General features: G+C 44.9%; 1 protein-coding gene across 1 annotated transcript in view; it reads right to left on the bottom strand.

Annotated features, from left to right (window-relative positions):
• LOC135204211 (GPI ethanolamine phosphate transferase 1-like) overlaps positions 1-13,892 on the bottom strand; it is a 75,155-nt gene that overhangs the window by 20,526 nt on the left and 40,737 nt on the right. Inside the window, 2 exon segments of the mRNA XM_064234315.1 lie at positions 612-802; positions 13,462-13,637. Of these exon segments, the coding sequence (XP_064090385.1) occupies positions 612-802; positions 13,462-13,637 (367 nt within the window).

Genomic DNA, 13,892 nt, shown 5'->3' with positions numbered 1-13,892 from the left:
AAACTGAGAATCTTACTACAATCCTCATTCACTAATTTAGCGAGCTGATGCAGTTGCAGATGAACTAATAAGTGCAGCTAGAAGGACACTCCTATGAAAATAAGAGGCCCTTACTTATGGAATTTAAGAATTACAAATCACAATCAAAGGCTGATAACACTGCATAAGTATCAATGTTTAAAGCCAAATCTTAACCAAGAACGCCATCATGTCACTGAATATCACATTCAGTGTTGCTTAAAATAGCATTCTTTTCTTGAAGATGCTATGAAATTTTTTTGTTCACATGGTGAAAGGTTTTCATTGCAGCTTCCTCCTCTCTAATCTAAATTCCATGTGTCTCTTCCTTATTTACTGTCTTATGACTGTCTCTCTTCCTTATTTATTCTGTCTTAAGACTACAAACTAGATAAGCAAATCTGTCAAAAAGTGTAGAAAAGTTTCCTTTCCTTTTTTTTTTTACTACCTATATGACAGAATTTTGTTCATGGTTGAATGAAATCACAATAATCTTTTCATGGTTAAACAAGATAACAGAAGCAATTCCTAACCAAGAGCCCTTTCCATAATTAACACCTGAAATCAGATTTATAACAAAAAATGTTACTTACACCATTGGGTAATAAGGCTCTTTGCCTACTACAGGCATATAAGTGAAGGAAGCCAAAAGAATGCAAGCGCCAATCCATACAAGACGCATTGACTTCTCTACTGTGCCCTGCATTGAATACATAATCACTGGCCACAGCCCAATACAAATAAGTCCCAGAGAGAGCATGGGCCGAATGAAAAATGCCATCACCTGCAAGGGAAAGATAAATTTCCATTGGCACTCCACTGTCAAAATAAATTACACTTGTGCACAGTTAAATATTTATTCACAAATTACATCTGCACAAAAATTAAATTACATACTGATGCTGAGAAAAATTACAAACGTACACAAATTTAAAAATTAATTTCACCAGTTTTCCAACTGGTGCTAGATATATCCTAATCTTAAAACCAAAGGTTTGTTTTGCATTTGAACAATTGAAATTACTGTTACTAATAAAAAAAAATTCAAATGCCACAGCACAAGCTGGGGAGAGCTTCTCAAGGCTGTGTTGAAAAAACACACACAAAACAATGAGTTAAAAGGTAGACAACTGGTTTTAACTTGGCATTTTCTTTCTCCATGACAAATGAAGGTGTAGCTGGAGAAATCTGGACTGTAAATGAGGGCTCTAAATGACTGAATCAACTGCAAATTACAGTATGTTCATGGGCCAAGCGTAACCCTGTATTGCATCAGAAAAGGGATTTTGACGTAGGAAAAATGATATTGTTATGATACAATAAAGTTTCATACATACTTACCTGGCAGATATATACATAGCTAAGACTCCGTCGTCCCCGACAGAAATTCAAATTTCGCGGCACACGCTGCAGGTAGGTCAGGTGATCTACCGTCCTGCCCTGGGTGCAGGATTAGGAACCATTCCTGTTTTCTATCATATTTTTTCTCTTCCACCTGTCTCCTTGCGGGGAGGCTGGGTGGGCCCTAATCGTATATATCTGCCAGGTAAGTATGTATGAAACTTTATTGTATCATAACAATATCATTTTCATACAATCAACTTACCTGTCAGATATATACATAGCTGATTGGCACCCTTCGGTGGAGGGTAAGAGACAGCTACTATATGGAATAGACAGGTAAACAACATATGTTGTAGGTATAAATAAAACCTTGGTTCCTACCTGATAGGTGGTAGACTTCGTGGGTGTTTGCCCAGTAGTCTGCATCACCTCAAGAAACTTTAGCGAGATATGTGATCTATGGCCAAGAGTTCTTGTGGGTCTGCCGAAGGGGTCTTATCCACTTACTCGGCAGAGCCTGAAAGGACTTTGTCAATGGGTGCTGATCCACTTATATGACAATACACCTTATGAAGGAGCGCAACACCGATCCCGATCACCTGATCCTAACACGAGGGTTCGCGCTCAAATTGGAAAGAGTTATCCACACACTCCTTTCAAAAACCCCAATAATTTCACTAAGTTAAAAAACTTTAACTCAAAGTTAAGGATCAGTGTCGGCTCCTTATCCCAGTAACGTATCCGCAGAAACGTATAAACCAAAAGAGAAGGATCTCTCGTAGGTTAACTTGGCATCCTTTGTGTAATGAGAAGTCAACACAGAGTTGCCTCTACCGTACAACACAGCTAATATGTCTTATATGACATATTGTTATGTAAAGAACAAGAATTTGCAAAAGCGCGCACTTCCTGCGCTTTAATTCTCAGCTGTTTGAAGGAATCAAGTCACTAATGAAGTGCTTAGGAGATCTCCATGTTTCAAAGAAGACCAGGGCTTTCTTGAAATGGATCTCACCCGACTGAAGCCTGAAGCCTGGCAGGAACCTCGCGCCTGGCTGGTGCTTCGCTCTTGGTTGGCGCCTAGCGCTTGTCTGGTACCTTTCGCTTGACTGGCGCCTCGCATCTGGATGACGCTTCGCGTCTTAGCTGGAGATTCGCGCCTAGAGCCTGGCTTGCGCCTGGCTGGCTGCTCGCGCCTGGCTGGCGCTTTGTGCCTGCCTGGCGCCTCGCGCCTGCCTGGAGCTTCGCGCCTGGCTGGCGCCTTGCGCGCGTCTAGCTCCTGGTTGGAGTGGCGCCTTGCGCCTGCCTGGAGCTTCGCGGCTGGCTGGCACCTCGCGCCTGGCTGGCGTCTCGCGCCAGGTTGGCGCTTTGTGCCTGCCTGGCGCCTTGCGCCTGCCTGGAGCTTCGCGCCTGGTTGGAGTGGCGCCTTGCGCCTGCCTGGAGCTTCGCCGCTGGCTGGTACCTCGCGCCTGCCTGGCGCCTCGCGCCTGGGTGGCTCCTCCCCACTTGCCGGAGCTTCGAGCTTGGTAGAGTCTCGAGGATGTCTGGCAATGTCCACATCGGACACTCTTATCTGTCCTATATGTTCGCATCTAGCGCATCTGTGTCAGGTTGTAGGCTCGGTCTTTCTCCTCATCAGACAATGACAGTGTTCTTGGGGCTGTCTGCAGGTTTCTTCTTCCTTACTGACTGTGTCAGAAGGTCTTGAGTCGCCTTCTCAGTTAATGAACGAGAAATGTCCTTCACTACTGAGAAGGGAACAAAAAGTCAGACAAAGGCGAGTACAGAAGCGCTGCCCTCTGAGCGTGGGAGACCGCTTTGGTTAAAAAAGACACTATATACTGTCCTCTTTTTAAGAAGACCTGCTCCAAACAAAGAGGAGATCTCAACCGAGCCATCCTGAACCGCTTTGTCTATACAAGACTACACAGAAGGACTTCTGGTTCGAGTCCTTCAGAATCATGGGCTTTCTTGGACATCACCCCAAGGGACCAATCTAAGAAGTTGAAAACTTCCAATACATGAAAGAGTCCCTTGAGGAGATGGTCCAGTTCTGAAATGCCCCAAGTTATACGGGCAGAGTTCAAACCTTGTCTACGTGAAGCGTCAACTAAGGTCGAAAAGTCCGCTTCTGACGTAGACGGAAGAGAAATACCCAAATTCTCTCCCGTCTGATATCAAATGCCTCTTTTACCAGCTAGTCTCGCTGGAGGCATGCAGAAGACCGTTCTAACTAACTCCTTCTTCAACTTCATCCAAGAGTCTAAAGACTGAAGAGCCCTCTTCATCGAAATGGCGGGCTTCATTCTGAAGAAAAAACGAAGATTTCTTCGTCTTTGCACTCGCAGAAAAGAGAGCGCACGGAGAAGGAGGAGAGGCAGGAGTCAAGTCGTCTCCATACTCCTCTAGAAGCAAGGCTGTCAAAACATTATAGTTCGACAGTCCTTCTCTTCCTTGATACTCCTCCTCCGAGTTTACTTCTAACTCGGGGTCTAGATGAGTCTCCGCTGTGCTAATTCAGTACGTCTTTCCTCTGGAGGAGACAAACTCCTAATAGGAGGAGGGGCTAAGGGAATGATATTCCTTCCTCTTCACCGCTTTAAATAGTCCTGGAAGGCGCTAACAGCCCAGGCTTCTCTCCATAAATGGATGACGCTTCCCGCTTGGATGACGCTTCTAGTCAGCCAAGCGTCCTGGCTGACGCCTCCCGTTTGTGTGGCTGCTGACGTCTGGATGACGCCTCGCGCCTGGAAGACGCTTCGCTCTCAAAAGGCGTCCTAACTGGCGCCAAAATTTTGGTTGGAGCCTCGCGTCTAAAAGCAGCTTTAAATGACTATTCATGTCTTGACGACGTCTCACGTCTCTCTGGCGTTACGTGTCTTCCGTAAGATTCTCCCGATCTCGCTCTCGAAACCGAAGCCTCTGCGATATGTTTGGAAGCTTCACGTCTGCATGACGCCTCTCGCTTCGCAGGGGAGAGAGGACGAGACTTCTTGATTGGAAGCGCAACGTCCTTCCTACGAGGCGCTAACACTCCCACCAAAGAGGCCAGTTGCTCTTGTACTGGCAAGATAACCTTCCTTGAAGCTTTTCCCACGTCATCTTCAATCGGGGGAGAAGTAGGAAAAGGAAGCAGTCTATAGGAAGCCTGTTCGTCTTCTCAACAACTCTTTCCAATAAATTAAACATGTTAACAGTTATTATCGTCGATCGAGAAGGATCTCTTTGTTAACGCGAATAGGAGCGAAAAAAAGAGATTCTCGATGCTCTATGCGATATGAGAGTGTCGTGGAAATGGCCTAAGTGATTAAATGGTAACGAAATCAGGACGAATCTTGCCGTTACCGAGCTTGGTGTCCGAGAGTCTACCGGACTCCTAGGTTAATAACTCGCTAAAACGAGAAAATCTTGGATGGTGCTCTTGGCTCACTGCGCCAGGCTGGCGCTTCTGGAGCATTGCGCCAGGTTGGTACTTCTGGCGCGTTGCGCCAGACTGGCGCTTTCTTCTAATTCTTTTTATGTTATGTGCCAGAACACCTGTGCCTTTATGGTACCCGACATCCTTTCACATGTTAATTCCGTTCTTAGTAGGAAAAACTTAATATACGTAGTATAGTCCCATTCAGGGGAAACAAGTTATCTCCCCAAAGAGAATGTTTCCCATCGACTCATCCATCTTCTTCTGAGCAGGTACTCTAATAAGCTATGCTTTCGTAAGCCTGAGAGCATTACATATATAATGTTCTGCTGCGATAGAATCCTTTAATAATGTTACCTACGGTAAACAGCATTGAAAGGTTGTAACTCTCTCTTATTGAAAGCTTCTTAGCAAAAGGCATACAATATTTATTTATGTTAGCTTAACTATCCCCTCAATCCGAGGTTAAGACCGCGATTGTAGGGGAGAGATACGGAAAGTTATTCCATCCCACAGGAGAGAGAGATTCGCCCGACCGCTCATGACTGACACCAACATGGTACTGACAGTAACTGGCGTAGGCGTACTGCGTTGGTCTCAGGCTCTCAGCGAAAGCAGTCCCCGCTTACTCTTCCAGAGTTGCCAGCTACTCCAATTAATAAAGGAATTTAATAAAATATTATCGAACTTCAGGAAGTTCTTATTAAAGCATATTTAAGCGAAACAAGACTTCGATAAATCTAGAAGCTAAGTAGGTGTAGTCTTAACAATCCCTTTAAGCGTAGTCCTTCCTAGGAAAGACGTAGAAGGATACTTGTAATTGAGTTGCACAAAAGAAAAGAAGTAACTACGGTATGTGTGTATGATTTGACCGTATCGTATTCTCATACAGCAGAAACTCTACTACCTTCTACTATCTTCGTTCTTTTCGTTAATAGAACGATAGAAAGAGTATATATATATATATCCTTAAGGAACGAAGTTAATCAAGGAACTCTTTAAATCTTTCGTGATTTCTTTCATAAATCGCGGAAGAGACAGAATTCCTGTTCATCACTAGGGTTTACGGAAGGAAGTAGATATTTTCTATCCGCCATCATACCCAAACATCGATGAGATCTTATTAAGAAAAAACCCCCAAGCTCTTGCCTCCTCCAAACGAGGGAAGAGCATGGATGAAGGAGAGAGTCCGCATTGAGAGGAACTGCCTAACAAAGGAGTCTTCTGAATAATGAAAAGGGGCTTCTCTTAGTATCAGAATCCTTCTGACAAAAGCAACGGCCGCCTGTGCGACATCTTGCACATTTGCCAGGGGAAGTTGTTCAAGTTAAAAATTCAAAGAGGAGTCTCGCGACTGACCTCTCTCTCTAATGAAGATTTTGAAATCTTCTGACGCCTGGCGTCTGGATCCTTGTGCCTAGCGCCTGGCGTCTGGATCGTTCCGCGCGCCTGGAATGTTCCACACGCTAGAAAGGAGACTCGCTCCTGGAACGTTCCGCTTGCGTGGAAGGTCCCAGTGCGCCCTAATAGATCCGAGCGCCTCTAGTCTTGTTATACGAGCCTCTTGCCAGAAAACGTTCAATGGAAGCATCCTTCTGATTGCCATTCTACTATAAGGCTCCTTAGTTAAGCCGTCTGTTTTCTCTCTTTGAAGGCGCCTTGCGCCAAGAAAAAGTTCTGGAACGCGGCTCGCACTCAGTTGCTGGAACGCGCTCGCGTTTATCTGTATGAACGAGGCTCGCGCTAGTCTGTTGGAACGCGGCTCGCGCTAGTCTGTTGGAACGCGGCTCGCTGCTGGCTGTTTGGAACGTGGCTCGCGCTAGCTTGCTGGCTGGCTCTCAGCCTCTCGCTCAGTGAGTCAGTGTTCTCTTATTCAGAGAACGAGCCAGATCGTCCGAACTTCTAACATGTACATTCTTCGTCTTTTACGGCATGTAAGATGAAGAAACGGAAAGAACAGACGCACTTTTTAAAGGCTGCCTTTGCAATGGCTATCCCTGGCAGTCTGGGACGTTTTGACAGATCCTGCCGAGGGAACGCCCGATCGGTGGGGATTCTCCATAAACCTCCGTAAGGCTTTCGACTTTCTTCTCCTCTGGCTTGTGGAGTTTGGAAGAGGTCTAGGCCTGAGAGCGAGACAGAGCCGATCGAACGCACCCTCTACTAATTAGGACGCCTTTCCAATGCGAACTTGGCAGTCTGGGACGTTCTACAGATCCTGCCGAGGGGACGCCTGATCGGTGGGATTCTCCATAACCTCCGTAAGGCTTTCGACTTTCCTTCTCCTCTGGGTATGTGAGCTTGGAAGAGGTCTAGGCTTGGGAGCGAAACAGAGCCGAACAGAACGCACCCTCCACTGCACTAACAGTAAAATCACTTCTTACCTTTCAATAGCTCGTATTTTGAGCTACATTCCTTTGTTTCAAATTGCAATATGAATTTGAAGATTCTGTGAAGTAAGAAGGAGATGAGGATACCACACTACTAGTAATGTTAATGCTCTAACTGCTCGTTAGTAACGAGAGCTATATAAACTTCTAAGGAAGCGTAACTATTCTTTCCTTACATCGTCAAGAAGGAAGTTAGCCTCAAATCAATTCTAACATTTACTACACGTTATTATGAATAAATATTAAAATTTTCCTTCTTGCAAACTATGTGATTGTCTACCGAAAAGTTCGGTAGTTACACGTAAACATTCTTCGAAATTTTCGAAGCCAAAGTTATCAAAACAAATTAATATGCGTATGCCGAACCAAAGATCCAGTACTTCCCTGCAAAAGATAGCCCAGAAGATCGATGGCGATGAAATCCAAAAATCAAGTCAGGAGGAACTGCAAACGTTGTTTACATTCCAAGCGACAGCAAAAAAATATGATAGAAAACAGGAATGGTTCCTAATCCTGCCCCCAGGCAGGACTGTATATCACCTGACCTAACCTGCAGCGTGTGCCGAGAATTTGAATTTCTGTCGGGGAACGACGGGTCTTAGCTATGTATATATCTGACAGGTAAGTTGATTGTATGAAAATCTATTTCTGGGCGAGGAAGCCGTCCGCCCAGTGAAATGTGTCCTCTTTAGCACTATTTCTAGTAAAATATTGCTATGATAACCAGAGAACTGGGCTAAATTGGACATGTCAGAAGTCTCTGACTCGCTCACCTAAATAAAAGGTGTCGGTATAGAACTGGGGCGAGTGTTAAACACTACCACAGCAACCCCTCCAATTAGCCTTTTCCTCATCAAAAGACCCTGAAAACGGGGAGCCGACCTATAGGTCACACCCAGCTACCCTGTTGAAGGGACTGCGGCGTCATACTTATCGATAGCAAAGAAGCTTGGTGCACAGTCAAAAAAGGGGGAAGGGGGGGAAAAAACGGGAAAAAGGGGGGGATTTCACTGGGCGGGGACACGGCTTCCTCCCGCCCCGAAATAGATTTTTTCCTACGTCAAAATCCCTTTTCTGGGCTCAGCCGTGTCGCTCCGTGAAATTGTACCAGAGAAACAAACCCAAGCTATACTATCCTGAAAGGAAAATCATATGAATGAAATCAAAAGGAAATAATAAAATAGTTTAGAATTGGAAAAAAATACAATTTATTTACAAAATATACTATATAGCCAAAACATGTGGCAACATTTGCAACAAGTCACCTACATAATAATAATACAGATAATTTGTATGTCGTAAAACTATAACACGATTATACACTTATTCTAATAGCTAAGGCATTTACTGAGGTAGGTAAATGTTAATGAGGCTGGCATAATTGAAAAGATTCATATGACACAAGGACGCTACTATAATGATGTAGCAGTAGGAGACACTGGCCTTCCTGCAGCTATTGCATGATATTTAAGATCCTCTAAAGACTTAAGGTAGTGCTTTTTGAAAACCAAGGGTGACTTCCAACCAGTATACTTCTTCAGATCATCAAAGTCCATATATTTGAAGAAGTTAACAGAATTGCTACTGCCCGAATGTCATGCACCTTGGGGAATGACCTGGGCTGGCTTTCTTGATAAAATATAAAATCTGCTGCCTAATGCCTTTTAGAGATAGTGTACCACCATCTTTTCTAATGAATGAATGATTGTTAGTTCTCTGGCATCCTGACATCGAAGGTCATTGACGCCGATCTTTTCTAATGAAAAGGGGGCCTTCGGAATAGGTAGACGTCCTAGATAAATAGTCCTTAAGAGTTTTAACAGGACATAACGATGGATCCTGAGACGGAGGGAAAGCGGGACAATCTTCCATGGGTACCACCTCATCAAGGGTCTTCATTCTTAGCTAGAAATTGCTTATTTGGCGAAAGCAACACGTCCCCCAGAGGAAAGGAACTCAATATGCGCTTCATCTCTAGATAAAGATGACAGCTCTGATATTCTGGCACCTGAAGCTAGACTTAATAAGAACAGAGTTTTACGCAAAATGGTTTGGTAATCACATTTGAAGTTGTCTGTTTCCGAGGCTAACCTAAGAACATCATTAAGAAACCATGACACTGATGACGGTCTGTGAACGGGCCGTAGACGTGCACATGCCCTTGGGATAGAGGTGAAATAAGACTCGGTTAGATTGATACCAAACCCGAGAAGAAAAATCTTTTTCAGAGCTGACTTAGTGGTTGTTATTGTTGCAGCTGCCAAGCCTTGTTCAAACAAAGACCTGAAGAAGGTTATGGCCACGTTCAATGTCATTACTTTGATATTTGATTCTTCTGAGGAACGAAGACAATTTCTTAACTGCTGAGTCATACTGGCGAAGCGTAGACTCTCTCTTGTCTGACTCCAAGAACAACATGTTCTGTGGATCAATGTCGCCTACTCTCTTACCTGCAAACTTCATGAAATCCATAAAGTTAGGGTTTTGTGAAGACCTGAGGAATCGAACACAGTCCTCGTTTGAACTTGTTGCGATAGTCTCAAGTCCGGGAGAGGGTGAGGGCGAAGACCTAGTTCCAGGAGAAGGGGAAACCAGTTGCTCTTGGGCCAGTGAGGGGCTATGAGAGCCACCTGACCTTCGAAGGATCTCAACTTGTGCAGCACCTTCAGGAGAAGGTTCACTGGAGGGAATAAATAGATCTTCGTCCACTGGTTCCAATCTATGCTCAGGGCGTCCGTAGCGTATGCCAGAGGGTCCAGATTGGGGGCTACGTAACAAGGCAGCTTGTGGTTTGCCTCTGTGGCAAACAGATCTACTTCTAGACCTGGTACTCTTGGCAAACCCTCTCGAAGGATTCTTGGTCCAGTGACCATTCTGATTCCAGAGGGACCGACCGAGACAGGGCGTCTGCCACTACATTGTGGACTCCTGCCAGGTGAGTAGCCGACAGATGGCCAGGTGTTCTTGGCTGCTAGAGAAAAGATTGCTATCATCACGTGGTTCACATGACGTGACTTTGAACCACCTCTGTTTATACAGTGTACTACTACTGCACTGTCGAGGACCAACCTGATATGAGTCTTCTTTGGAGACGGAGCTTTTTTAAAGTCAGAAACACTGCCATAGCTTCCAGAATGTTGATGTGAAGTGTTTGGAAGTGAGGCGACCAAGTTCCCTGAACCTTCTCGTGCTGTGAATAAACCTCCCCAACCTGTCAGCGATGCGTCCGTATGCACCACTAGGGACGGGGAGGAAACTGCAACGGTAACTCCTTGGCTAGGTTGGCGGCCTTTGTCCATGGGCGCAGGCGTTTTCTGAGAATCAGAGGTATCCGGGCGAACTTGTCCCGACACTTGGCATTTGCCTTCGAACGCCAAACTCGATTGATGTCCTTGAGCTTGGCTTTCAACAGAACGTCCGTGACTGAGGCAAACTGGAGCGAGCCTAGGATCCTCTCCTGATTCCTTCTCGAAGTCTCTTTGCACTTTAAGAATTGTCTTGTTGCCTTGGCAATCTCCTTTCTCTTTCCTGCTGGAATGGAAAGAGTGTGAGAATCCAAGTCCCAATGAATCCCTAGCCACTGGAACTTGGACTCCGGAGTCAACCGGGACTTGGTCCTGTTGATCTTGAACCCTAAATATTCCAGGAAAGACATGACCTTGTCCGTGGCTTCCATACATTTGCCTTTGTTTCCTCATTCCCTTAGATTAGCCAATCGTATAGGTACGCCACCACCAATATACCCTGGGATCTTAGCTCCTGCACCACTGCCTCCGCCAGTTTCGTGAAAACCCTTGGTGCTATTAGCCCGAAGGGCATTACTTTGAAGGAGTAGGCTTCCTTTCCCCAGTTTGAAGCCGAGGAATGGGCGGAAGTGCCGAGCTATCGGGACATGATAGTAGGCGTCTGTAAGATCTATAGAGGTGGTGACAGCCCCACGGGAAGTAAGGTCCGCACCTGGAGAGATGGTCAGCATTTTGAACTTGTCGCAACGAATGTACAAGTTTTAGACAGGACAAGTCTAAGATCACCCTTCTTTTGTCGGTCCCTTTCTTTGGGACGCTGAATAGACGACCCTGAAATTTCAAGTTCTTCGTCCTGGAGATTGCTCCTTTCTGGAGAAGGTCCTTGGAGTAATCCATCAATTCCTGCGTTGGTTCCTGATAGAAGGTGATGGGTGGAGGAGGGACCTTTGATCCAACTCCAGCCTAGGCCTCTGGATACTATGCTTTTTTGCCCAACTGCTGAACCCCCAACGATGACGAAAGAGGTACAGCCTGCCTCCTACCTGAGAAACTTCATTGAGATGATGAAGGCCGGGATCCTCTGCCTGACCTTGCACCTCTAGTTCGCCCTTGGGCTCTGGCTCCTCCGCGCTGGCGAAAGGATCCTCTAGCCCTGCCACCCCTAGCAACTCTGGTAAAGGGGTGAAATGCCCGACTCTCATAGACCGGAGTAAAAGCGGGCGACACTGAATACTGTGAGGAGGCCTGTTGGTTAGACGGCGGCGAAAGGAAGACAAATTGATGCTGTTGCTGAGGCTGAGCCTTAGAAGTCGAAGGCTGGGATACCTGTTGAATTGGAACAGCTTGTAGCACAGGATGCTGTTGCGGGACTTGGAAAGGTAGGAACTTCCTTTGCCTCTTCCTAGCCCTAAAACTGGAGGAAGAAGACTCTGATTTCCTTTTGAAAGGGATTCCCCAACGCAACCTGATGCTTTGGTTAAGACGTGATGCCTCGCTCTGAACCTCGGTTACTGCTGAAGCTGGGAAGAGATCTGCACCCCAGATTGAGGAAGCTAGAAGCTTGTTGGGTTCGTGCCTGATCGTAGCCTCAGACAGAACATGCTTCCTGCAATTTCTCCTAGCAATCGCAAAGTCGTACAAGTCACATTGCATGCTTAAAAGTAACGACTTCGCAATGACCTTAAACAGCAGCTCCTGAGTGTACTCCCGAGCCGCCGTCTCTGTCATCACTAGGGAGTTAATAGACCTTGCGAGACGTGTCTTAGCGTCAAATTCGGCTTGGATCAATGCGTCTGACAGCCTAGGAAGGCGTTCACTAAACAAGGTGATTGCACAATCTGGCTTCAGCTTGCCTACCGAGAACGTAGCTGGCAAATCCTCCCACAAATCCTCCCTACCTGGCAGTAGTAAAGATGTGGGATCTGTCTCCCTAAGCTGGGGCATGGGTTCTTCTCGAGTCACTGCCTGGAGTGTAAGTTCTGCTACCTTTGATGTAAAAGGTAAGGGGTTCCCGACATCAGTTGTAAACATGGTGAAAGGACTTTTAAAAGCTGTTATTCTAGTATTTGAGCAAGTCCCATCTTCTAGGCTCCGTATCCATGTTTGCTGAGCCTGATCTCTAGAAAGGATAACAGTCTCCTTGGGGACCTTATCCTCTCTAACCAGAGCTGCCTCCGTAAGCCTAACATAGCCTATAAATGGAGGCTGTAAACCTTCGGGGAAAAACTCGAAATCCTCGAGCCTACGCCAATAAAAAGAACAGATAGCTATAAAAAAGCGTGCAACGCTGGGAGGCTATCGATAAGAATGACGCCGCAGTCCCCTTCAACAGGGTAGCTGGGTGTGACCTATAGGTCGGCTCCCCATTTTCAGGGTCTTTTGATGAGGAAAAGGCTAATTGGAGGGGTTGCTGTGGTAGTGTTTAACACTCGCCCCAGTTCTATACCGACACCTCCTTTTATTTGGTGAGCGAGTCAGAGACTTCTGACATGTCCAATTTAGCAGTTCTCTGGTATCATAGCAATATTTTACTAGAAATAGTGCTAAAGAGGACACATTTCACGGAGCGACACGGCTGAGCCCAGAAATAGGCAAATTAATCCTCATTGTTTTATGATATGCAATTATTCAGTCCTAGCCCATTAAAATAAATTTCCACCTAATATCTCCGAAACTTTCTTGTGCCAGAATTTCCTTTGTTTCGAATCTTTATAACATATGGTCAAGTTTAAAGGAATTGAGTTCTATCTTACTATATGAAACATAATAGTTGAAAGACTTAGGTTAACTTTCAGGGGTGACTGACTATGAAATGCAATTACTCACTATGTATTATGTTTACATTAGCTCATAATAATCTGTAAGTGTAATAATTTACATCTACAGATAGTTTAAATACAACAAATAACTGTGTAAGCAACTTCTAGAATTTTTTTGGAAACTTTGTAACATTTATCTAAAGTATATTACAGTTTCTTGTGATAACAGTTATTGCTATAACAGCCTTCCACAACATGCAACACAAGATAGATATAGATCACTAAACCAGTATTTCAATTCCTAGGAAAATTGATATCATTCGTATGGCAATTTCCAAACCATATTAAAAGGAAGATAATAGCAACCAAGTAACACGAAGTGAGGCACAACTTTGATGCACCAAGCTCCATAATCCAACTGGAGTCAGGAAGTATAAGTAGTGCTGCCAAGGATGCTGATGAGCTGCAATGAAAAAGAAATTGCACATAATTTTTTTCAATATGTACTGATTTTAAGACGATGGAACAGCAACATTAATTTCACATCTGTACCATACAGATCCATATTATAACTCTGATGACACCAAAATGGAATTTTTATTCTAAAATTAATATTAATAATACTTACCTGTATAATTTATCTAGCCCTAAATCCCCAAAAAACCGCACCAAAATTTACCACATTGGCAAACCCTGTTTACCTCCATTCTGTCCGCCA

Source organism: Macrobrachium nipponense, chromosome 44, assembly GCF_015104395.2.
Source record: "Macrobrachium nipponense isolate FS-2020 chromosome 44, ASM1510439v2, whole genome shotgun sequence".
Classification (NCBI taxonomy): domain Eukaryota; kingdom Metazoa; phylum Arthropoda; class Malacostraca; order Decapoda; family Palaemonidae; genus Macrobrachium; species Macrobrachium nipponense.
This window is presented reverse-complemented; position numbering and strand designations above follow the sequence as displayed.